Genomic DNA, 27099 nt, shown 5'->3' with positions numbered 1-27099 from the left:
GTAAAATTCTTAGACGATTTAACGATGTCCGTGTGTCTGTCCGTCTGTTGTAACAAAAATTGAGATATTGAACTGAAATTTAGCACAGATACGGTTTTTTGATGCAGGCTGGTTAAGTTCTTGAAAGGGCCAAATCGGACCATATTTGGATATAGCTCCCATATAGACCGATCTGCAGATAAAGGGTCTAAAGCCCATTAAAGCTTTATTTATTACCCGATTTCGCTGCAATTTGAAGCAGTGAGTAGTTTTAGGCCTCCCGACATATATGGTTCAGATTGGACTACATTTAGATATAGCTGCCATATAGACCGATACGCCGATAAAAGGTCTGAAGCCCATTAAATCTTTATTTATTATCCGATTTCGCTGAAATTTGAAACAGTGGAATATTTTAATCCTCCCGACATCTGACCCAAATATGGTTCAGATCGGACTATATATAGATATACCTGTCATATAGACCGATCTGGAGATAAAAGAGTCTGAAGCCCATTAAAGCTTTATTTATTACCCGATTTCGCTGAAATTTGAAACAGTGAGTAATTTTAGGCCTCCCGATATCTGACGCAAATATGGTTCAGATCGGAGTGTATTTAGATATAGCTGCCATATAGACCGATCTGCAGATAAAGGGTCTAAAGCCCATTAAAGCTTTATTTATTACCTGATTTCTCTGCAATTTGAAACAGTGGGATAATTTAATCCTAGCGACATCTGACCCTAACATGGTTCAGATCGGATTATATTTAGATATAGCTGCCATATTGACTGATCTCCCGATAAAGGGTCTGAAGCTTCATTTATTACCCGATTTCCCTGAAATTTGAAATAGTGAGTATGTTAAGGCCTTCCAATATAGGACCTAAATATGGTTCTGGTCGGACTGTATTTAGATATAGCTGTCATATAGACCGATCTTACGATAAGGGGTCTCAGGCCCATAACAGCTTAATTTATTACCCGATTTCGCTGAAATTTGAAACAGTGAGTAGGTTAAGGCTTTCCAACATCCGACCTAAATATGGTTTTGATCGGATTATATTTATATCTGCCGATAAGGTGTCTGAAGCCGATAAAAGCTTTATTTATTACCCGATTTCGCTGAAATTTAAAACAGTGAGTTGTGTTGAACCTCTTGATATCCGATTTTAATATGGTTCAGATCGAACTATATTTAGATATAGCTGCCATATAGACCGATCTGCCGAAAAGGGGTCTGAGGCCCATAAAAGCTTTACTTTTATCCGATTTCGCTGAAATTTGAAACAGTGAGTTGTTTTAAGCCTCCCGACATCCGCCCCACATATGAATCAGATCAGACTATATAGATATAGCTGTCATATAGACCGATCTTCCAATTTAGGGTCTTAATCCCTTGAAAAGTAGATTGATTGTCTGAATATATTAATTGTATATAAGTACTCGGGACCTGAACAAAATATGATAGAGACCAGCCACTTTTAAGATATATCTACGGATATAGTAGTGGAGTTATGATAAAATAGGATGATTATTATATACTTGTTTATTTTTTAATTTGGTACAGATCGGTCCAGATTTAGTTATAGGTGCCATATAGAACGATCTCTCGATTTAAAGTCGTGGCGCTATGAAAAGCGGAGTTATTATCCGATTTCGTTGAAATTTGACGCAGTGACTTATGTTAGGCTCTTCGCCATACGTGTCCTATAGTACAGTAACTTATATTTATTAGACCACTCAATTCGGCACGGACGAATTTGAGTGCTTAAGTTATCCAGTTTTCACAGAATTGTGAGCAAAGGCGGTTTACATGTATACCCGACAATCCCAAGACAGCCGGTTGTACGTACCGGATTGACCCGATGAAGTCCTTCATCGGCAAGGGCTGCCGCCTCAGTGTACAACACACTGCTACAACAACAACAGCAACAACATGTATACCCGAGGTGGTGGGTATCTAAAGTTCGGCCCAGCCGAATTTAATGCCTTCTTATTTGTTTTTTGTTCCGACATTTTTGAAACCGCATAAAAACCCGGATTGTAAATAGCAATATATTAAATACGCAATATATTAAATATGCGTTGCTTGCAATAATAAAAAAACCCCAAAAAAATTTTTTTTAAAAGATAAAAAAATGTAATTCAAGATATTAATAAAAATATCCCAAAAATTTTAAAAAAGTACAAAAATATAAGCTAAATATCAAAATTTATTGAACCATGTCAAAATCAACGGGCACGTTTAAGAACACCTAGAAAAGAGAAAGAAACATCAAAATCACGCTCTGAAATTTAATCACATCTATCGATTCTTTACCTTTTGATCGCCCTAAGTGCATTATATGCGATTTTGTTGAAAGCTTTGAGCCATCGCTGGAACGTTTAATGATTACGTGATTTGGAATATCCAGATTTCCATAATCTTCATCACTTTCAGAATCATCAAATGAATCATTGTCGTTGGCAGGAGTTGTGGATTCTACTTCACCACCTTGATTCGCGTCGGAGGTTGTGATCGATTCGGTAGTACTGGCAGGCATTTTCTCTGTGGGTGCAGACGCAAAATAGCTGCTGGTATATTGAAAACCAGGTTTCATATTTGCATATCTATCAATAACTGGTGTGGCACGATGACATTCTCCATCGGCAATTTTAGTCCAGTCTAGAAAAAAGTTATAAAAGCTTAATTTTTTTCTTCAATAAGTGTCTACCACTTACTGCTTATCTTATCCAAACAAATGGCCATATTAAAGTAGCAATCATTGACCATGGTATAATTGGCTCCATTACGTTGCACACAAATCGGTTCATATTCACGAGAACACTCATATTTACATTTATCGCAGGGGCCTTCATGGAGTTTTACCCAAGCTGTAAAGAAAAAAGTCAATTAAATAGTTTTTCCAAAACACGTTAATTTTATATACAAATTATGGATTAAGTAACTGAGGGAAACGCCCGACCAAAAAACCCTTCGAGCGGACATTTACACCGATCGGCGCAATGTAAGACTCAATTTAGTAATAAGTCTCAGAGTGGCTGCTCCAGCACCTAAAGAGGCCTCATATCGCAATAAGGACCATACAATCCTTAACTGGAAAGTAATAAAGGGTGATTTTTTAAGAGCTATAGGAAAGTTTTTCAAAAAACAAAACACACATACAATTCGGAAAAATGCATGAAATCTTTATTTTAATTGATAGTACGGTCCATATAATTTAATGTTTGAAGATTATTTCATGCAAATGTTGACCGTGACTGCGCCTCAAATGGTCCATCCGCTTAATGCAATTTTGACATACTCTTTCCAACATTTCGGTCGGTAACTCACGAATAAATGCTTCAATGTTGTCTTCCAATACGCCAATTGAAGCGGGATTGCCTGTATAGGCATGAGCTTTAACATAGCCCAATAAAAAATAGTCTAAAAGCGTTAAATCGCACGATCTAGACGGCCAACTGACCGGTCCCGAACGTGAAATAAAATGATCACCGAATTCCCCTCTCAATAAGTCCACTGTTACGCGAGCTGTGTGGCATGTGACACCGTCTTGTTGAAACCACATGTCATGAAAGTCATTCCCTTGCATTTTGGGCCGAAAAAAATTGGATATCACGGCAGCGCTCAACATTCACAATTACGTTACGATTCGCATAATCTTTGAAGAAGTACGGTCCAATGATGCCACCAGCCTATAAACCGCACCAAACTGTGACTTTTTCTAGATGCATTGGTAGCTCTTGCAATGCTTTTGTTTAATCTTCACTCCAAAATCGACAATTCTGCTTTGAGCCAAAAATGAGCTTCGTCGTTAAAATGGAAGAAGCGCGTGATGAACTTTCCTAACAGACACGCATTTTGATAATAAAATTCAATAATTTGCAAGCGTTGTTCCTTTGTAAGACGATTTCTGGTTAACTTATAGACCAAACAGAAGATGTTTGACAAATGCAAAATGCAAATTTTGCCCATGAACATTGTACTAAAGAACAGGGGCAAACTTCTCACATATCAATGAGTGCAGTCCCATTCAAGTTTTAAGCTCAATGATAAGGGGTCTCCCTTTTATAGCATAGTCCGAACGGCGTGCCGCAGTGCGACACCTCTTTGGAGAGAAGTTTTACATGGCATAGTACCTCACAAATGTTGCCACCATTAGGAGGGGAAAACCACCGCTGACATTTTTTTTCTGATGGTCTCGCCAGGATTCGAACCAGGCGTTCGGCGTCATAGGCGGACATGCTAACCTCTGCGCTACGGTCTCCTCAGATTTGGATATAGCTCCCATTTATGTTCGTCCGAATTGCAGTAATAATGCAATTTTACTGCAAATCGGACAAACATATATATTGGAGCCATCCAAATCTGAACCGATTTTTTCCAATTTCAATCTAAATCGAGAAATCGATCTATATGGCAGATATATCCAAATCTGGACCGATTTAGACCAAGTTTCAGCAAAATGTCGAAGAGTCTAACACAACCCTCTGTACTAAATTTTGGCGATATCGGACAATAAATGCGCTTTTTATGGGCTCAAAACCTTTTTGAACTCTAGAGCTTAGTTTTGGTCAAATAGAGTGAAGAAGAATCAGATTCCAATTATTTTACAGGAAACCGTTTATGCTGGGTACAGCGGGAAAGATGTTGGGCTCTAGGCATATACCGCTGTCGCAGGACTGAAAGTTGACAAAATATCTAGGGCCAGGGCAACACTAAATGCTTAAAACGCTTTCAATAGTCTCAGATGGGTAGACGTCTTGCTGACTATGGTGTGAAGGGACTTTAAAAGCTATCTGATAGAAAAGGCCATTTTCTGCACTTACACTTAAGATAAAAGGTTGTCCCCGGGACCAGGGGATAGCTGTGAGCACCACACAGGGTGGAACATTGAGAACACCAGAAGCTTAGCTGAGAGCTACCGGGTGCGTCAATAGGTTGCGGATAGTGGAATGCTCCATATGAAGTAGCTGTAAGGGCAGTCGCGGACAATCAGCGGTACCGAGCTGAGAGTCTCAGTGAGAGGCCGGGCGGCACCGGCTCATGTATAAATACCGATATTGCAAGGCGGGTTATTGGCGCCTTCAAATAACAACGGCCACCCAGTTCCTGCGGCGATCGATCCTTTGGACCGGAACAGCTTGCTCACCTACAGAAAGCAATCCGTGGCATGATAAAGGAGATGGAGGAGAATACACCGCCAGCGCAATTGGGCGAAAGTGCAAGATGCTGGAAGCGATAGAACTGACATTTTAAGCACTTCAACGGAAGCTAAAAAGAGTATTTAGATCTCCCGAAGAGTATAATACTACCAAAATGGTAAAAAAAGAGCTCCCTGCTTTCAAGTACTCTGAGAAGACCAAGCCAGCCCTCCCACAATGGACACTCCAGACAGTATCGTGCGTACGGATACAAAGTCGCTACAGAAACGAATGAAGCGCGCACAGCCCCTGAGTCTCATGGAGGACTTTGACTTCCAATGGGGAAAGGGGAAGATGGTCGCTGAAAAAGGTAAGGAGTCACCCTCTTACGCCAGAGTGGCAAGGAAACACAACAGAGATTAGCATCCGGTAGGATTTTACCAAATCATCGTTCCCAAGTGGAGGATCTAGTTAACGAGCGGATTTTCAAACATATGTGAAACTCTGAAGAGTGGACTTCTTAACGCTGCGCTTTACGTCAGTAGAATGCATTGATACCGTAAAATAAATAGTTCAAAGAATCCACATTCCCTGGAAGGGTTCAAAGCTCGGCCTGGTGAGAAAGGTGGACATCCCCCAGCTCACAAAGGCGACGGTCTTCATTCAAGGTATCTTAGGCAAGAAAAACCAAGGTTTTGTGGCGGAGAAATGGCTGGTCTTCCACAGGGAGGAGAAGGAGGAAGAAACTCTACTTGTGGTGGGCACTGATCAAGTGTCAGTGACAAGTTTGGCCAAGACTAGACTAGACTTCTACGGAGGCAAGGCAGTCTTTTTCAAGATTAGGAAGATTAAGACAGGCGATGCTTCTCATATTGAGACATCAGGCAATGTAGTGGCAAGAGACCATCACCTATTCCTAAGAAGCCCACAAGATTTGGAAGACTAGGGACCCGATGATGGAACCATTACTGACTTTCTCAAGATTCGGAAGATTAGGATAGGCAAAAATCTTGATAATGAAAAATTAGACAGTGCAGTGACAGTAAACTCAAAGTTGCCTAAAGAACTGGGAGCAGAAGATGAGACCTTCACCCACTGCCAAGAAGCTCATTTACTGAAGGACTAATAGTTGGGGTCATATAGATATACCTCCACCGGATCGAGACAGCTACACACGCTCCTATGGAGAAAATCAGCAAGGATAACCCAGAACAAAGTTTCCGTACTGGATCATGTCAACTATCAGTTATTCTATGCTAACACAGGTACTCGGCCGAGGACCTACGTTATTTGTCATAAAAATTGGAATTATATATTTTCCCCAGAATTGTCATCGTCGGGTGCAACAGTGATGAGACAGGAAGACAGGAGACGGTGGAGCACAGCTGACATCACTTTATCTACCTTTCGAATCTCCGACACCGCCAGACACGTCGGAGCTTCAATGCCTGTTGAGAAAACAAAACAGACAGCAAATGAGATACTAATAGGGTGCGACTCGAACTCCCACCACATTTCGTGGGGTAGTACTAACATTAATAAGCGGGGTCAAGTCCTGGCAGAATTCTTTGAATGCAAACGACCTAATAACACTTAATATTGGTAACACCGCTACCTTTATTAATAGGATTAGGAATGAGGTTTAACATGTGACAATATGTTCAGAAAATCTAATCCATGAGGATGGAGGGTGTCCTGGTAGTTCTCCTTCTCTGACCATCACTACATTGGGTTTAGAATATCACGGCCAGCTCCGAATCTGATAAGCTTCCGTAATCAGTTGAAAACCAAGTGGACAAATTTGGAAGACTATACAGAAGAAGACTTGGGCAAGATAATTTAGATTGTCCAAACATAGAAGACATTGGCGACAATGTCAACAGGATTACGACTGCACTAGTGAGATATTTCGAAGATAGTTGTCCTCTTCAAGAAAGGAAATAAGCGCAAGAAAATCCCTGGATGACGATGGAGATTCACATTAATGACGCCGACAAGATGAAAAAGTTTCTCTCAAAAACCCACGTCCAAACTGAAACGTTAGTAGACAACATGCTAGTGAGAGCAGAGACAACGAAGAACATGATGAGGCTTTTGATGAAAATGCCTTTTTCACAGGATACAACGGGACTCACGAATACACCGAAATCTTGGAATAATGAGGTTGACCGAAGGCTTATCATTACAAAATTTATAGGAAGCCTTGAGGAGTTTCCAACCATTTAAATCACCCGAAGCTGATGGAATATTTCCGGCGTTACTGCAGCACTGCAACTGGCTAATATTTTCAGAGCATGCCTGGGACTTGCATATACTCCGAAAGCCTGGCAGGAAACAAGGGTGGTATTTATATCCAAGCCCCGCAAGGCAAGTTATGCGACACCAAAGGCATACAGACCTATAAGCCTAAGAAACATTACGTACTTTCTACTCAAAACCAAGGAACGTATTGTGGACACCATGATCATTAATGTACATCCAGCGAACTGTTCAAATACAAACAGCATGTCTATGTCAAGCAAAGGTCGATGGAGACTGCCCTGCACGAGGTTGTGCATAAAATGTCAAAACATACACACTGACAGTATGCATTGGCATCGACGGGGCTTTAAACAATGTGCGGACCGACACACTGATCCAATCCTTAGAGCAGCATCGAATACTTTTTTTAGTATTTTGGCTGCCACCAACTCATTTATGGCTAGGATATGTCGAGACATACCTTAAGTTGTTAGGAACATTTAATAATTAATTCAAGCCTAAACGGGGTGGGATAACGGGGTGGTTTGATATTAAAATGATTCAAAATAGCACTTAAAAATATTCTCAATACCTCTACTTTGTGAAAATGGAAAAAAATGATAATACTTTCACTCCCAAAGTTTGCGAAAACTTGAAGGAAATGTTAGAATCTTTTTGGAAAAATTTTCAAATTTTTTACAAAAAAAATTTCATATTGAAAACGATGTCATTTTTAAACAGCTTAATATATTGACATGATTCTTTTTTTATTTTGTCTATACATGTATTGGCACAGTTTGTGTAAAATTTATAGCTCACGAAGTTATTAAAAAAATACTGAAAACCCCCAAGTCAAATTTTGACATTTTAAAATTAAACAATTCATACCTCGTTAACGATAGTCGATGGCATAAGATATTTCTCTTGAGTCCTAATTCATGCAAATCGGTTCAATAGATCAAAAGTTATAGCTCCCAAAAGGTTGGAAAAGCTAAAAGTGGTCAACTTTGACACCCTTTACTAAAGATAATGACCTACATCACTTTCCTGAAAGCCTATTTCCTCCTCTACAAATGTGCAGAACATTTTGTACCGCTAAGATTAACAGGTAAAAATTTGTAGACTCATTTCCAATTTTTTGCCGTTTGGCCCACTGTGCGTCGTTTTACCGGACAATATTTGAACTCACAGTTCTCGTTATTGCCAGTATGTGGAGACCTACAGGCATTAGAGTAGATTTTGATATGCCGCTAGGCAGACTCCTTAACTGGAATTCACATTAGAGTATATACGACTGGAAAAGCTAAACATTTCGTAATCCAGAAAAAATGACATATTACATAGGTCAGTGTGTTATCAGAGAAAGTGAGCGATATAAGCTTAAAAGTGGACGCGAGACGTGGATGCTTAGGTTTCCCATCATTGAGGGAAAAAACGGGTTTAGCTCGTGAAGACGGAGCCCGGCGTTTCCTATAAACATTATATCAGGAAACTCAAAAAACTTTTCCATATCGGAGGGATCCCCAATATTTTTTTACTTGAACGACAAGGGACTTTGTTTTCATATTAAAGACATCAATGTAAGCAAAATAAATAGTTTCGTCGATATGGAGGTCTAAATTGCGCAGGCCAGCTGTACCCAAAAATAGTCCGGCATAGAAAATATTGGCCAGAGACAATGTGAATATTTTCCCCATTCATTGGTGTTGGTATGAAATATATAAAAAAAAATGTTTTTTCTGTTATTCGGGGGTTCTTGGATGACACAAATACTTTCAATGATAAACATTCAGGTACTCGTACCCTTTATAGTGATTCTTTGTAAATGTTGTGCTCATACTTACTATTTTTTAGATACAAATTTGTCGTCCTCATTTCGCATAGATTTTCAAAAGTTTTCACGGTGCCGTTGCTGAGAGCCGCACAAACTGGCTCTGAACCATATTTGCATTCAATGATTTTCTTGGTGATCTTTTCTTTGGCAGATTTTTTCGGTGATTCTTCTTCTTGGTGTTGTATAGGCTTCAGTTCGGAGCGTATCATATTCATAACGCTATCCATTGGGGACGATTCCTTTGATGTCTCTTCCCTCTCATGTCGTGGAGCTTGGCCTGGTTGTGGCCCTTGATGATAGGGATAATAGTAGGGTCCTTTGCCACTAGTATTCTCGCCATAACGCTGTTCAACTGCAGGGCTTTGATTAGAAGAAACTTGATTTTGGGAACGATTTTGCTGGTGTTGGAGATTTGCTTTCATCTGAGGCATATAGCTATAGGCCATATCATTTTCTACAGCATACTGCATAGGCTTAGCATCGGTTGTTTCGTATTGTTGATCAGCAACTGTCAAGGATGAGTGATCATTACCTGATGACTGTGACAAACTTGAAAGTAATTTGGCTATATCTTCTTCTGTGTATACACTTTTTAGATCGGAAGTTATGGTGGCATGAGGTGAAGTTTGGAAGGGCTGGGTTTGCATTGTATAATCATTGGAATACTGATTGATATTTGGCATTTCGGATGGAGCTTTATATGCTGCAGCAGCGGGAGATTGAAATTTGTATTCGTCAAGCTTAGCTAAATTTTGATATTGCTCATAGTTTTTACCACTGTCATAGCTACGCTTCCGTATGGAATGTGACTTGGGGGATTTAGTGGGTAGCCGTAATCTGGCGTTGGAATAGTCCTCATCACAGATATCATTTTTCACCACACGCCAATCTGAAGGTAAATAAGAATACCAAAATTAATAAATTTATGGTATGGTGTAACGGGTTGTAAGCAAAATTTCCACAAAATATTTTTGGTATTTTTAATTTATATGATTTTAATGTCTGGGCAATAAAACAAAAATCAATCATATATACCCTCAACTAAAAATCAAATTTATATGTAATTTTTATTGAATTTTTCTATTTATGTGAGTTTTTGGCCTATTTTGCCTACAACCGCGTTCAATTTTTGTCGATGTGTTTTTTTTTTACAACCTTTATCGTATTTCACATTTTCCGCATTTAAGTGACATTCGTTTCTGAAGGTTGATTTGACACCTAAATATGTACCACATACTGGCCTATAAATATTTGTGCAGGGAATCGGCACTCTTCTAACGCGATGCGAACGCCTTCCGTAAGGCCTTACAGTTTTGGGAGGTTCACAATCCGAATCTCTTAGTTTAAAAAATTCTGAAAACAATATAATTAAAAAAAATTGATATAGAATATTTGCACACAACGATTTTAAATTCCTAAATTTGTGAGACATAAAATTTATGTTTGTGAGACATAAAATTTATGTTGTATACATATAGTATACAAAATTACTTTTATTCAAATATTTCCCTCGAAAAATCCATTATAAAACGAGTAAAAGCGCATTAACGTCGGTCGAGCCGAATTTTATATACCCTTCACAATGCATCGCATTTGACACGTTCTATAAGTGACTTTTTTAAATATATAGGATATAGCTCTACAGATACAGATGGACCGTACTTGTCATGACTATTAGAAGTCATATAAAAAGGTGGAACAAATCGAAACTCATCCATTGTTTATCATTAACGCACTTGCAGACAGCCAACAAATAAAAAGTGCTATAAAATACGTTACATTTACATTGACTACTAGCCTAGTTTCTGTTGTTGTTGTAGCAGTGTATTGTACACTGAGGCGGCAGCCCTTGCCGATGAAGTACTCCATCGGGTCAATCCGGTACGTACAACCGGCTGCCATGGGATTGAGCAAAGCTTTGTATTAGCTTTGCGTGTTCAAAAACAAACAAAACAGTGGTGTGTAACGTAATATGTATAAGTTTAACATAAGTTTTGTAGTGGCCTGATGACTGATAAGATAATTACGGACGAAATATGGAAAAATATCAGTTTAAAACAAGTCAAAAGGAGTTAAGTTCAGCCGGGCCGAACTTTGTTTACCCACCACCTCGAGTATATATGGATGTCGAAAAGCCTAACATATGTCACTGTGTCAAATTTCAGTGAAATCGGATTATAAATGCGGCTTTTATGGGGCCAAGACTTTAAATAGAGACATGGTTTTATATGGCAGCTATATCCAAATCTGGACCGATTTAGGCAAAGTTGCAGAAAAATGTCGAAGAGCCCAAACACAGCCCACTGTCCCAAATTTCATCGAAATCGGACAATAAATACGCCTTTTATGGCCCCAAAACCTTAAATCGAGAGATCGGTCTATATGACAGTTATATCCAAATCTCAACCGATCTGGGCCAAATTGAAGAAGAATGTTGAAGGGCCTAACTTAACTCACTGTCCCAAATTTCGGCGACATCGAACAATTAATGCGCCTTTTATGGCCCCAAAACCTTAAATCGAGAGATCGGTCTATATGGCAGCTATATCCAAATCTGAGCCGATTTGGGCCAAATTGAAGAAGGATGTCAAAGGGCCTAACATAGGTCACTGTCCCAAATTTCAGCAAAATCGGATAATAAATATGGCTTTTATGGGCCTAAGACCCTAAATAGACGGATCGCTCTATATGGGGGCTATATCAAGATATAGTCCGATATAGGCCATCTTCGAACTTAATCTGCCTATGGACAAAAGAAGAATCTGTGCAAAGTTTCAGCTTAATATCTCTATTTTTAAAGACTGTAGCGTGATTTTAACAGACAGACGGACGGACGGACATGGCTTGATCGTCTAAGATTTTTACTCTGATCAATAATTTACATACTTAATAGGGTCGGAATATTTCTATGTGTTGCAAACGGAATGACAAATTAATATATCCTCATTCTTCGGTGGTGGGTATAATAAATTGTGGTGGTGGGTATAATAAGTTGTGTAGTTATTTTATCTACAAAAAGAAGGACTTTCATGTATTTAAAAATGGAAACGCCATCCACAGCTTACTGTATCCAGTATATTTCAGAATGTTAGGATGCCTGCATATTCGGATGCTTTACAATGGGTTAGAATAAAAAAAAACAGTAAAAAATCTGCATTTGGAGAACGGGTAGAGTTAATGTATAAACCGTCCAGGCGCCTCTCAGCAGGCCATTTAAAAGAAATTTTGCATGCTACCAAATCTTAGTAGTGGTTCGTAGTGCTACATCATAGAGAAGTTCGAATGTACCATGTTTAAATTTCAGCCAAATAATTGTGCCCACTAGAGGCTCAATATGACAAATCGGCCGATAGGTTTATATGGGAGCAATATAGGGTTATACACCTATTTGGACTTTACTTGGCACAGCTGTTGGAACCCATAGCAAGCTTTACGTGCAAAATGTCAGCTAAATCGTTGGGTAATTCGCCCCTAGAGGCTCAAGAAGACAATTCTAAAGACAGGTTTATATGGGAGCTATATGAATCGATATGATTACTAATCGATTTACACCATACTTTTCACAGTTTTTGGAAGTCAAAACCAAAATTCTCATGCGATTTTTTAGCCAAATTGGAAAGGAATTGCGCCCTCTAAAGGCTCAAGAAGTCAAGATCCGATATCCGGTTATATCACAGTTATATCAAAATATGGACCGATTAACAATCCAACCTAGACTAATGGGATTATTTGTGCAAAATTTCAAGCGTCTAACTTAACTTTTTCGGAAATTAGCCTGCTTTCGACGGACAGACGGACTAAATCGAGTCAGAATGTCAAGAGGATCAAAAATTTCGCTGAAATTTTAAATAGTGAGCTGATTGAAGCTTCCCGATATTCGAATCGAATATGGTTTAGATCAGACTTTATTCAGATACAGCTGCCATATAGAGCTATCTGCCTTGCATGGTCTTGAGCTCATAAAAGCTGCATTTATTGCTCGATTTCGCTGAAACTTAAAACCTTCAGTCATCACACCTCATCTATGGTCCAGATAAGATAATATTTAGATATAGCTGCCATATAGACCGATCTGCCGATTGAGGGTCTTACGCCAATTATTATACGATTTACAATCCCCACCGACCTACACTAATAGAAAGTTTTTGTTCAAAATTTCATAGCATTATTTCTTCGGAAGTGAGCGTGCTTTCGACAGACAGGCGGAAGGACGGACACGATCAAATCGACTTTGAATGTGAAGACTAACATGAATATATATATGTTGTTGGGTCTCAGATCAATAATTCGATGTTGTACAAACTGAATGACGAAATGAGTATACCCTCTAACCTATGGTGGAAGGAATAACATTTTTGTTGAACTTTGTGGCATGTTCATGGGCTTTTCTGCCCATGAACACTAAGAAACCAGTGCAAACTTTTCACATATCAATGAATGCTGTCCGATACAAGTTTTAAGTTCAAAGCTCAAGTGACCTTCTTTTTATAGCCGAGTTCGAACGGTGGCTGCATCGCGACACCTCTTTGGGCAGAAGTGATATTCCTGCCAGGATTCGAACCCAGGCCTTCAGAGTCATAGACGGACATGCAACTTAACCGCTATAGTGGCCTCCGCACATATTGTCTGACTTTTATAACAGTTTTGGTTTTTAAATAGAATCAAGAATTCGGTATATTTTTTATCAAACATCGACAAAACTTTCTGTGAAATTAAATTCAAAATTTGAGGTGTGAAATAAATTCCATGATAAAATTTCTTTGAAAAGCAATTTTCAACAAAATTTTCTATAAAACTTAAATTTTTAATAAAATTTCTACCAAAATTAAATTTTTATTTCGCTTCTTTTTCGTTTTCACGCAATCTTGAAACACAATATGTTTTTTTTCATATTTCCATTTTATAAATTAATATGCATTAAAATACCACCTTTTTGCAAACTTACCCATATTCGTTTGGCAAGAGAATTTTGTAACTTCACAAAGATTTGCAAACACTTTCTTTTCACGGGTGTGAAGATTTAAAGCACACACGGGCCTGTGATCTTTGGGACAGGATATTAGGCAGCCATGTATACAGTATCTCAATGGAAGTTGTTTGAAATCTAGAAGGAGAAAATGCACAAAAAAACCAGAATTAACACCAACACTGTTCGTTTTTTTTAAAGCCACTACTTTCACATACTTCTCCCGCCCATAAAGATATCCTTGTTGGCTGCATTCAGCAAACATTGATTGGGAAAAAGGAAATAATCTCTGTCTCGGGCACCACAAACCGGAACACCATCAATGGGACATGTTTTCACAAAGCTGCCGATTTCATTGGTAGCATAGCCAGCGTTACCCGAAGGGAACCACAAAATCGTTAGTAGGGCAAATGGGTAAATAAGCCAACGTTGTTGCAACATTTGTAGTGTGTTTTTGTTTTTTTTTCTATTACTATTGAATTTTGTCTGTTTCGAATCTGTTGACCAATACCACAAGACCGACCACTGGGTACGATGAAGCGCGAGAGAATACTGGGGCTAATTTAGTGCTTTGAGCAACTGTTTGCTATATTTCTAAGATCAAATGGTTATATACGGAAGTATTACAGTTGCATACCTATGGTATCTGCATTTGCCTCCACTAACACACCTTTTAACCATCATACACACGCATGCAGTTTAATTGGTGCATTTGTTTTTGCTGCTGCAGTTGTTTTCATTTGCTGCTGGTTTGGTTGTTGTCAATGTGGTTGACTTTAGGCTCAGCATCATCAACAAGAACCATAAGGAGGGAGAGAGAGAGTGAGAGCTTAAGGTGTGTTTGTTTTGCTGAAAACAAGCAACAAATTGCCATTGTAAACCATAATCTCTTGAAGACTAAACATTCACCCCCGCACTAAATACTCTCTTTTTTGCAACCACAAAAGAAATCTCCCACCAATTGAGCGAATTGATGTTCTGTATACGCACTCCTAAACTACTGCGACCATTATTGGTTTTCTTTGGCAGTTGTGAAAGGTAATGTCAAATATTGATTGCACAGTGGTTTGAACAATTCATGGTGCGACCAATTCTAAAGATGCAAAAATTTATTTTATGCAGAAAAATCATATTTTGACATAATTTTTAAATGAAAAAAAGCAAATAAAAGCATGCAAAGTTCGGCCGGGACAAATCTTAAATACTCTTCTCAAAAGATCGCATTTATCAAAATTCTTTGCTCGGTATCTCTTTTTGGGCAAATAAAGGATAATGGATAAAAATTGCTAAGCTATTGGAGCTATATCAGGTTATGGACCGATTTCTATGGACACACTGGGTTTGAATGTTGGACCCCATAGTAAAAGCCATTGTGCAAAATTTATGCCAAATCGGATAAGGATTCCGACCTATATGAGCCTAAAAAGTAAAAACGGGAGATCGATTCATATGGGAGCTATATCAGGTTATAAACCAATTGAGACCATGGCACTTATGTTGAAGGTCATGGGAGAAGTCGTTGTGCAATATATCACACAAATTAGACACGAACTTCGCCCTCTAGGGGCTCAAGAAGTGCAATGGGGAGATCAGTTTATATGGAAGCTACATCAGGCTGTAAAGTGATTCATTACTTGGCACGTATATTGAAGGTCATAGTTAGTTTGTGCAAAATTTCAGCAAAATAGAATAAATATTGTGCCATCTAGAAGCCCAAGAAGTATAATAGGGAAGATCAGTTTATTTAGGAGCTATATCAGGTTTCGACCGACTCGGACCATACTTTGCACGTAGGATAAAAGTCATAGGAGAAGTCTTAATGCAAAATTTGAGCCAAATCGGATGAGCAATGCGTCTTTTAAATGCTCAAAAGTAGAATTGTGAGATCGGTTTATATGGGAGCTATATCAGATTTTGGGGAGGTCACCGTGGCGCAGAGGTTAGCATGTCCGTCGCCGAACGCCTACGTTCAAATCCCGGCGTAAACATCAGAAACAATTTCAGAGGTGGTTTTCCCCTTAATACATAGAAAAAAACGGAAATAATTTTCAATTAAAAATTTAATTGAAAATAAAATAGTTTCTAACTGATTAAATAATTTTTTTTTTAATTATGAATTTTTTTCCTATTAAAAAACTATTTAATTCAACTAATTTTTTTATTGAATCTGAAACAATAATCTATTACAATCGTGATTGAAGTTTTTTTTTTATTTTTCAATTAAAAAATTGATTGATTCAATAATTTTTTTTTATTTAATTTGAAAAATTTTTCAATCATTGAAAGATTTGTAATTTTCAATTAAAAAATAGTTGATTCAATCACTTTTTTAATCGAATCTGATATTTGGATATTTTATATTGGATATTTTATATTCTTCAATTAAAATTTTAAGAAAGAAAACAAATGCGGTGGAAAATAACAGCTAATGTAAAAAGTGTCAAACTTGGTTAGAGTCTTACTTACATCGCAGATACGTTTTCGCTGTATATTCGATATGTACGACCTACCAATGTGTAGCCCTTGAAGTCTCCACACCTAATGTGGTTGAATAAGTCTTCGAAGCAAAGACGTAACGCGCCCCGCAGTGGTTGCCGTGTTGAGATCTCCGTCTTTCCTTTTTAATTGCAAATTTTCGATCGTTCTGAAAGAGAAACGAACGATAAAAAATTAATTATTTCAATCATTTTTTTAATTGGACCGAAACAATTTTAATTACGAATTGGTCTTAGACCCTATAGGCCTTCTTTTGTAATTACTGCAACATAGCTTTCAACATAGCTTTGGCACAGATACGTCTTTTTGATGCATGCTAAGTTCTTAAATGGGCCAAATCGGACCATATTTGTTTGAAGCCTCAAGACATCTGACCCAAATATCTTTAAGATCGGACTATATTTAGATATAGCTGCCACAAAGACCCATCTCCCGAAGAAGGTTCTGAAGCCCATAAAAGCTTTATTTTTTATCCGATTTCGCTGAAATTTGAAACAGTGAGTAGCTTTAAGCCTCCCGATATCCTACCTAAATATGATTCAGATCGGACTATATTTAGATATAGCTGCCATATAGAGCAATCTGCCGATAAAGGGTATGAAGCCCACAAAAGCTTTATTTGTTATCCGATTTCGCCGAAATTTAAAACAGTCTGTAGTTTTAGGTCTCCCAACACCCGACCCAAATATGGTTCAGATCGGACTATATTTAGATATAGCTGTCATATAGACCCATCTGCCGATTAAAAGTCTGGAACCCATAAAAGCTTTATTTATTACCCGATTCCCTACATCCGACCCAAATATGGTTCAGATCAGACTATATTTAGAAGTAGCTGTCATAGAGATCGATCTCCCGATAAAGGGTCTAAAGCCCATAAAAGCTTAATTAATTGCCCGATTTCGCTGAAATTTTAAATAGTGAGTTGTTTTAATCCTTTCGACATCTGACCTGTCTTCTAATTTTGGGTCTTAATCCCAGAAAAAGCGGATTTCTTGCCTGATTTCGCTGAAATTGTTTCTTGTATATGAATTCTCGGTACCTGAATAAAATATGATCGAGTCCGGCCCCTATTTAGATATAACTATGGATATAGTAGTGGATTTATAATAAAATTGGATGATTATTATATCCTTGGTGGTGGGTATCCAAAATTCGGCCGGCCGAACTTAATACGTTTTTACTTGTTTTAATTGAATATGCAATTTTTTTTATTGAAAATGTGTTTAATTACCTTTGGAAAATGGTGATTAATATTGCCGTTTTTGTGATTATAGCTGTTTCAACTTAAAATTTATTTGGATAATTTAATTTCGAGATTGAAACCGATTTTTTTTTACCATGTTAAAACTTCTCACCAAGTGGTGTTGCTATGCGGCACGCCGTACGGAATCGGCATAAAACAGGAGGCTCCTTATCATTGAGCTTAAACTTAAATAGGACTGCTCTCTTCGATATGAGAGAACTGTCCTATATTCCTTAGTGAAATGCTCATGGGAAATTTAGTAGTTAGTAGTTTGCAGGCAGCTGGAGAAGTAAGATGTTCCTAACTTTCTTCGTATATAGAGATACAAAATCTTATCCAGCATCTAAACAAGGAAATAAGTCCTTGGCCTAACTGTATTGTATTTCTCCTGTCTTCGGTATAACAAGCACCTTAACCCCCTTTCAAAATCTAAGAACATAGGCACCCACATTTTTGGGTAAATGCCATCCGGGTCTGCGAATTTAAAAGGTCTGAAAGTGTGCACTGCCCAATGAATTTTTTCACGAGCTACTTCTCTATTGGCGACGTCCTACAAATTAATATCATCTTTGGACATTGGCGACCAATTCCCATCCCTAGATTTGATCCATCCGTGTAATATGATCTTCCAGATGACAATACGCAGACAGCAATGCTTCGCACTCGACCTCAAGTGTCGTCTCAGATATCCGGTCGGAAACTTCTTCTCTTCCTTCGGTCTTCTCGATTATACCGTCCACCAAACTAATGAGGCTTAAGCAAGTATTGGTATAATCACGCTCCTGTAGAGCCATTGGACTATTCTAGGATTCAGACCCCTTTTCGAGCCTACGACCCGTCTATATAGTGCCCAAGATCTGTAAGCCTTCTCAGTACGCTCCTGAGTGTGACACTTCCAATTCAGTTTCCTGTCCAAGATCACTGCTTTGTATTTGACCTTGTCAGATATTGAAATCGTTTTGTTGAGGAAACGTGGTGCGTCAAACTAGCCCACCTTCGTCTTCCATGTAATAAGGCATATTTCTGTCTTCTCTGGGTTGATATTAAGACCCCTTGGTCTAGCCCAGTTATATGTCACATGCATAGTTGCATGGTTGGTTCGGATCGGCTGCACAGTAGACGAGTTCAAATTGCTCCTCAGTCAGCATCCGTAATAGGTAATCACCCAAAGGTGACCACTAAAATATTCATGTCAGACTTTACTTTCCTTGTAATTTCATAGTTCCCACCTTAACTTTCTATCCACACTAGTAATTTCATCCATGAGGTTAGGTTGAAAAGAGGGTGCGGATATAAATCCGTGCCATTACTGTACACACTACATATTAAAAAAGTAACCTCGAAAAAGCAAATCTAAATCAGGAATTCCGTGCTACTTACAAAATCCCTAATCGTTTTCTATACCACGCCCCTATGTTGGTTCATGTCTGATATTGCGCCCTCACAGAAGTGCCGGTGTCTGTTGGCCTCGAAAGCCTGGCAATGACATAGGAAATGCTTCAACGTGTTATCATCCTCCCCACATATGGTAGTTGTATGAATAATCATATATGAAGCTCGTAGTCACTGCTTCACAGGTCGAAATCGATTTTTCCAGCATATTCGTCCGCTCCCATATCAGATACTCATTTCATTTCATATACTTCTCCAGCAAAGCCTTCAATGCTGCCATGATTTCAACACAAGTTCTAAGCATTGAAGGTGGAAAATTCCTCGCTAGGATTTCGATTGCGGCAATCGTTATGGTACAGATCTCTACCTGCCCATACCATAAACAGCAACCTTTCCTTCCCTGTAAACTTCCCTATTATCAATTGGCCTAGGTTTTAGATAGTCTGAGGCCTTAACCAGCTTTTCCTGGTGTACCATTTTAAAAAATGAACTCTGGCCTAAGCTGTCCTCCGTTTACATTTTGAGCTTTCTCGGTCTAATTCCAACTTTAACGACTAAACTTAAAAATATACTTCAATGCGTTCTATGTTCAGTATAGTTTTTCTTATGGCCTCACTATAGAAAAGGTGAGGACCTCAAAAATCCACCGTGTTCATATAAGCTTGTTTCAGCTGATGCATCGACATATAAATCGATCTCTAGTTTTAAACGGCGGGACCGGTGGCGTTTGTAAATATCCCCCTATAATGCTGGACGAAATGATTCGAATCATGGAGTTTGGACTAGTGCTAGCCTGGTCCAAAAAATGGTGGTTCAAGCTAACCATACCACTAGAGACTTGAATTGACCAATATGATTACAGTTCTGACAGGACAATGAAGTAGTTTGAGGATTTGTCACATCAACTCCTAGAGTTTAAATAATAAGATTGATGAGCTTCGATTTATTTTTGAGAATTCAGGTTAGCATGCTTTTTGTGTATCAGAGGCTTGGCTGAAGGAGACAAATCCTGATTCTTTCATTAATCTTGAGGGGTATACGGTGTTTAGGGCTGATAGACTACGCAGAGGAGGCGGCACAACGGTTTATGTCCGGTTTACGGTCTCGCATGTGTGCCAGATCAGAAGAAATATCTGCAGCGATAAGGAAGCTATTACTTGGATGTGTCTATAGGCCAAACAACAACATTAACAAGCGACGATTCTTGGAAACAGTGGAACACCTCACAATTTGCTACTCGGATGTCATTATAGCAGGTGACAGTATTTCGAACATCCTTTTGGACACAAGTTTCTCTGAGCAGATGTCCTTATTGGGCTTATTACCATCCAACACATCCATGCCAATTCATTTTTCGTCCAGTTCTAGTACCCTTCAAGATTTGTTCTTTGTCAGTGAGATTTCTAATGTTTCCTTGTATCGCATCGTGCTTCTATAAACATGATTTGATCTTTCTGTCTTACGATCCTTAGAATGATGGAGTCTTATTCATTTAGAGAATTCAATAGTCTGGACTACGAATCCTTGCCTTCTTTAATTTCTGATATCGATTGGAGTTTGCTGTGCGATATAGAATCGGTAGACGATCATGTGAACTTTTTATCTAGAAATGTGTGAGTGCTCTAGGATCTTATGCTTCCGGTCAGAATGGAACGAATCTGTTCAACGACCAAATCTTGATTTTTGGCAGATATTCGTGTTGCAATTGAGACCCGAAACACTGCATACCGTAGATGGAAGCGTTTTAGGATGACGCACCTACGCTCAAACAGATCTAATGTTAATAGGCTGATAAAATCTGCCTTAGGCTTTGAAAACTCCTCTTTGGATGTGTCGCGCTGCGCTGCGTCTTGCCAAAAAAAGGAGATTCCTCATTATAGAGTGGAATCCGACAGCAATCAAGTTGTGTTTCTTATCGTTACGCCACATAATAGAGCTCTATATAAACCACAGTGCAGCAGTCACTGCAGTTAATCATCGTTTTTCATTGTTGGCATGAAAAATATTTTGCTAGTTATCATCATCTACTCTCCCACTTCATACCATCGTGCTTGTTACTCGTATACTCATATTTTGTTGAACTTGCATTGGGTAAATAGCTCTTCAGTTTACTACTTACTCGACCAAATAGTTAGACACTTTAGATAATTGGGTTAATCTTTGGTTTTAGTTTTTTTGCGTTTCTTTTGCAACACGAAAACGTGAAACAATCTTCTCCCTTCGGAATTCAGACTAAACAAAAATACACTTGGATGTTTTGTATGAGCTCAGGTTGCGATTGAAATGCGAAACGTGCTCATTGTCAATTTTTGCCTCTTATATTTAATAAAAGATATGAATTAAGTTCTTAAACTTGTCTTGTTACTGTTCTTGTTGTTTTTTTGTTTACTGATTTAATCATGATGTAACTTTTTGTTTTTGCTATGTTCAGCAAAAAAAAAAATCTGTTTGCCAAATCTGTATTTAAAGTTCATTAACTTCTTAAATCAAAACAAAAAAAAATGAAAATAAAAATGAAAATTATGTCAGCGATTAAAAATCTTGAAGAAAAAGTAAAATAATTAAAAAGATGATAAATATTACTAAACAGCTACGGTCAAAGCAGAAACTATTAACTTAAATATCTTAGACCATACAAATATTTTGATAGTTTAAGAATTTAGGTATATAAGCAGTTACGTGCACTTAAAAATTTGAAAAAATCTCTGTAATGCATTGTGCGGTCCGCTGGCCAATCACAAACGGGTGTGAGCTCCTGGAATGTCTAGTATCCCTGACATAAATCCTTACATCAGGAATAAGAAGACGAATATCAGACGAACACACACCATGAAAGTACCGATAGAACATCGCCAAACAACCCACATTGCAACGATAATGAAGGGAGGCAAAAGAGTTGGATACCCCACTGTCCCCAATCAACGCTATCGCTCTCCTCTGTACACGGTCCAGTGGCTCCAGGGATGATTTTAAAGCTCCACCCCATACATGTGAGTTGCACTCCATTTTCGGCCTTATGAAAGTGGTGTGGATGTTAAGAAGATCAGACGGAGTGAAGTAATTCTTACACCGTGTCGAAAGAGGCATTCAAGTGTTAAGGCTTCCTAACACTTGAATGCCTCTTTCGACACTTCAAATACATGTTTAGCCCAACGAACATCACTTTGTATGTTCATGCCCAGAACCTCAAGAGCTTCTGATTGCTCAACATCTACACCGTTGATAGACGAAGATGATCGTAATGGGTCAGCGAATCGTTTGTGTGACAACAAGCAGCACTGAGTCTTCCGTGCATTAAAATCTACTCGTTTCATTCGGCCCCACTCAGAAATTGCCAGCAAATCCTGGCAGAGTGTATCGTCCATAACCCGTTTCTTGTCCTCAATCTCTCGAAGACTCGGCCTATGGTCGAAAGTATACGAATTACAGAGATTACTGTCATCTTCAAATGGGGAGATCGAATTCGATGTCTGACCCAACAGATTGTTGATGAAAATAGAAAAAGAGAAGGAGATAGAACAGAGCACTGGGGTACACCTGTGGTCAATTTGTGCTCATTGGATGAGAGCCCATCTATAACGACTCGAATAGTGCGATCTCTGAGAAAGCTCGAAATAAATCGAACGAAGCCATTACCGACACCAAATGCGACAAGCTTTGATAGTAGTGCACCGTGCCAGACCCTATAAAAATCTACTCCATGGAAAATGCCGTGAAATCCGTACTTGATGCTACTGGAACCAAGAATACGGCATTTAGAGCAACTCTGTAATCAGTAGCAACCCGCCAGATGAGGGAGAGGTTTCGGGGAAAAAAGCGAGAGGAGAAACGTCTATTCCGCAGAAAGAAAAAGGAAATGGAAAGACGTGAGTGTGAGCGAATTGAGATGTAAAGGAGTCAGAATGAAGGCCGGAAATTCTAACAAAGAATCAAAAATCAAACCGATGGCTTTGGTGCAGCCACATCCTCCTGCAGAGACAAGTATGGAAATCTGGTAACTGATAAAGATAGCATGCTGGGGATATGGATAGAACATTTCACCCAATGCTGGTGTCCAACGCTGGCGGCGAAGAGGATACCGCAGAACCAATTAATGATGAAGGTATAGAATGTTTACCTCCTAGTCAGAATGAGGTCTAAGTAGCAGTGAGCCGACTGAAGAACAACAAGGCAGCAGGAACCGACGAGTTAGCACTGAATTATTTAAGACCGGAGGCGACACGCTGATAAGGCGTATGCATCAGCTTATCTGCGCAATCTGGCTAGAAGAACACATACGCGATGATTGGAACCTCTGCATACTATGTCTCGTACACAAGAAAGGCGACAAGACGGAATGTGCCTCCTACAGAGGAATAAGTCTGCTCCCCATACAAGATACTGTTGAGGGTACTGTGTGAAATATTAAAACCTTAAGTCAATGAGATAATTGGGCCCTATCAATACGGCTTGAGACGTGATAAATCCGCCCTGGAACAGATATTCACACTGCGCCAAATCCTGGAAAAGACCCGAGAAGGACCAATCAACAACTACCTTCCCTTTGTTGACTACAAAGCCGCTTTCGATAGCCCTATAAGGTTAAAGATATTTGAAGCCATGTCTGAGTTTGGTATCCCTGCAAAATTAACAAGATTCTGCAGGATGACACTCTCTGATACGCCTTCCTCAGTAAAAATAAGAAAGAATCTCTCCGAACCATGTAATACTAAACGAGGTTTTAGACAAGGAGACAGCCTATCATGTGATCCCTTTAATATTCTGCTGGAGAAGATTATACGAGAAGAAGATTATACTTGAACATTTTTTTTTCTGATGGTCTCGCCAGGATTCGAACCCAGGCGTTCAGCGTCATAGGCGGACATGCTAAACTCTGCGCGACGGTGGCCTCCGATGTCGATAGATATGACACACTAATCACAAGAAAAATCGTGCTACTCGTAGGTCGATCACCGGAAGTAGTTACTGCATCCTTTGAAAGAATCGAAAGATAGTCAGAGAAAATTGGGTATGTCAGTAAATGGAGATAAGATGAAATGGATGGTTTCAACTCCCAAAACGCCCTGTACAACCGAGCAGATAAAGAACCACAGAAAGACAGAAAGAACTTTAAGAAAATCAACATTGAGATAGTCAGCAACTTTATCTACCTCCGCACCGCCGTAACCGAAACGAATGACACCAGTTTTGAGATAAAGCGAAGAATAATACTGGCAAACAGATGCTACTTTGGATTAAGTTAACAGTTTAGAAACAAGGCTACCTCTCGACAGACGAAGATTACACTATACATGACACTGATACTACCCGTGTTGTTATATGGTTCTGAGGCATGGGTACTTGTGAAAACAGATGAGGCAGTGCTTGGAGTATTTGAGAGAAAGATTCTTCGTAAAATATAAAGACCAGTTTGCGTTAATGGAGAATATAGGCGTCGTATCAACCACGAGCTGTATGACGACACTACCATAGTTACACGTATCAAAATACAACAGCTGCGTTGGCTAGGTCATGTTGTCAGAATGGATGAAGAGCTCCAGCAAAGAAGTCTTTTGAGGGCAAACACGGTGGTACACGCAAACCGGGACGATCAAAAGCCCGATGGAAAGATCAAGTGGTGGGAGACTCTTCGAAACTTGGTGTCAAAGATTTTAGAATGAGCGCAGAAGATCGAGGTGCTTGGAACGCTATTCTACGTTCGGCTAGTGGAGCAAATGTTCTGTCATAGCCAATTAAAGTATGGTAAAGTAAGTAAGGCGGATCTTCCTAAATTAAAATTAAATCGGTTGTTCGGCTTATATTTGTGCTACATCCATTTATAGTCCTATTATTTGGCCGTATGAGTAGATATGTAAGACATCTTATATGCACATTACGTACCAAAATTCAAGCATGTAGTTCCAAATCGGTGCTTCGTGTCGCTGAAGATGTCAGCCGGAGCTCTGACAATGAAGATGACGGAAGTCGTCATGAGCATTATGACCATTATAACCCATTTGCAATTCCCAATGAATAGCATCAATTAGAAGTATCTGTTCAAAACTTGAATTTATCTACTTCTTGACCAAGAATATTTTCAACCCAAGACCCCGATATTTCGAGCTGTTACAATTGAAATTCATCATGCTTTGTTTTAATAGAAAACTAGCTGAACCGGGGCCGCTCCTCCGCACCTTCTTTTACTTTATATGGAACAAAATTGTCCTTGAAATAATTATTTTCGACAATCAAAGAGGTTTTAGTGAAATACCATGCTATGACTTGCTTGACTTGCAGTATAACAATATAAATGCCTTCATCTGAATACCATATGATCTTTATTGGTCTGTAATTTCGCTCTACGGTTTTAGGGTCATCTAAGTTTGGATGTTAGATGTACTCCATTCTTAAAGACTTTATTTGAGCCCGACATTCTCATGGGGATTTTGGCAATGTGAACCCCATATTGCCTTGATCGGTAAATACGTTTGTCCGATTTAGGTGTGTTTTCGGGGGTGAGGTGGTTCCCCAGACACTTGGCCCTAAAAATATATCAACATCGTGCTCTTCTCTCAAATACCATATTGCCATTGGTTTCAGGGGAGTTTATAGGATGAGACGTCCGCCAAACACCTGGTCCAAAAATTGTTTATCAAATTTGTTTTCTAATATCAAATACTTTTCATTTGAGCCACATATTGGCATGGTCGTTAAATTTTTACCCTTTGGGGGTGTTTTGGGGAAGGGATGGTGCCCCAAATACATGGTCCTGTATTTGGATATCCGATTTCTATTCTACTCCCAAATACCTTTATTTGAGCCCTATATAGCGGTGGTCAGAAAATAATTCATGTTTTTGGGGTGTTCGACCGCTATTGTTATTTCGACAGACGGACGGACATGGCTAGATCTACTCAGAACGTCGAGACGATCATGAATATATACACTTTATGAGGTCTTAGACGAATATTTCGAGATGTTACAAACGGAATGACTAGATTAGTGTACGCCCATCCTATGGTGGTGGGTATAACAGTGTGCCTAGCTCATCTCCTTCTTAGCAAAGCAAACATATGCACAAAGTTAAAATACACCCGTCCTTCATTTCTCATGAGCCATGACTGTAAGATTTTAAAGCCATTTGATATTGTTCTTGTGTTTGAATTTACCACCAAGTAATATAAAACACCCTGCTGTAACATTTAAACTACATATATTCTTTAAACAAATGTCAAGAGCACGAATTTCCCTTTCGGCTATAGTTTTCAGACGTTTTGGTTCCATGCATGGGAAATTTCTTTAAAAATTTATGGTTGAAATATTTGCTAAGCTACTGCATGTATTTGCTCACAGCTATTGACTGCTAGATGGCGCCACGTAGTTTGAAATCAAATGACGCAATACTATATAAGCAGTGCTCATGTTACACAGTGAAAAACCTATGGTTTTTATAATTAATTCATTTGCTGTTTTATTTTAGTTCTATCCAGTGCAAGTGTGTGGATTATCCCAACAAGAGGTCATTGCTGAATTTTACTTTTGTGTGGCGATGAAGCACCATCCTTTAGCACTGTAAAAACTGGTTTAATGAATTCAGTCGTGGCGAACGCGAAGTGCGAAGAAATATTTGCAAAAATACGTTTATTATATCGTCACAGGTGGGAAATCGTGAATCTGTGCGTATGAGCCCAAAACAAAACAACAATCGACCGTGAAGGTCTTCAAAATTGAGCCAAATCCATCGAAAGTTGTTCGTGAAAGAAGCTCTTCTTAGCAAATGGCCGCTTGTTTCTTCGACAAAACTGGTCACTTGGCGAC

The 27099-nt window shown here is 38.9% G+C and overlaps 1 protein-coding gene and 1 long non-coding RNA gene across 6 annotated transcripts in view; one reads left to right on the top strand and one right to left on the bottom strand.

Moving 5' to 3' along the window:
• LOC106084922 (uncharacterized) overlaps positions 1-27099 on the top strand; it is a 132462-nt gene that overhangs the window by 23422 nt on the left and 81941 nt on the right. The window lies entirely within an intron of this gene.
• LOC106084918 (uncharacterized) lies at positions 2151-14730 on the bottom strand. 3 transcript variants are annotated; one of them, XM_013248887.2, is made up of 8 exons: positions 14387-14730; positions 14148-14306; positions 10358-10555; positions 9978-10091; positions 9213-9905; positions 2704-2856; positions 2303-2647; positions 2151-2237 (listed from the first exon to the last, which is right to left on the bottom strand). In XM_013248887.2, the coding sequence occupies exons 1-8, from the start codon at positions 14607-14609 to the stop codon at positions 2215-2217; spliced, it is 1908 nt and encodes a 635-aa protein (XP_013104341.2). In that variant the 5' UTR covers positions 14610-14730; the 3' UTR covers positions 2151-2214. The 3 variants fall into 3 exon arrangements, with proteins under 3 accessions (XP_013104341.2, XP_013104340.2, XP_013104342.2); XM_013248886.2 differs by having other exon boundaries at positions 9213-10091; XM_013248888.2 differs by lacking the exon at positions 10358-10555 and having other exon boundaries at positions 9213-10091.

Source organism: Stomoxys calcitrans, chromosome 2 (genome assembly GCF_963082655.1).
Source record: "Stomoxys calcitrans chromosome 2, idStoCalc2.1, whole genome shotgun sequence".
Classification (NCBI taxonomy): Eukaryota; Metazoa; Arthropoda; class Insecta; order Diptera; family Muscidae; genus Stomoxys; species Stomoxys calcitrans.
Note: the sequence above shows the minus strand (reverse complement) of the source record. Positions and strands in the feature narration are given on the sequence as shown.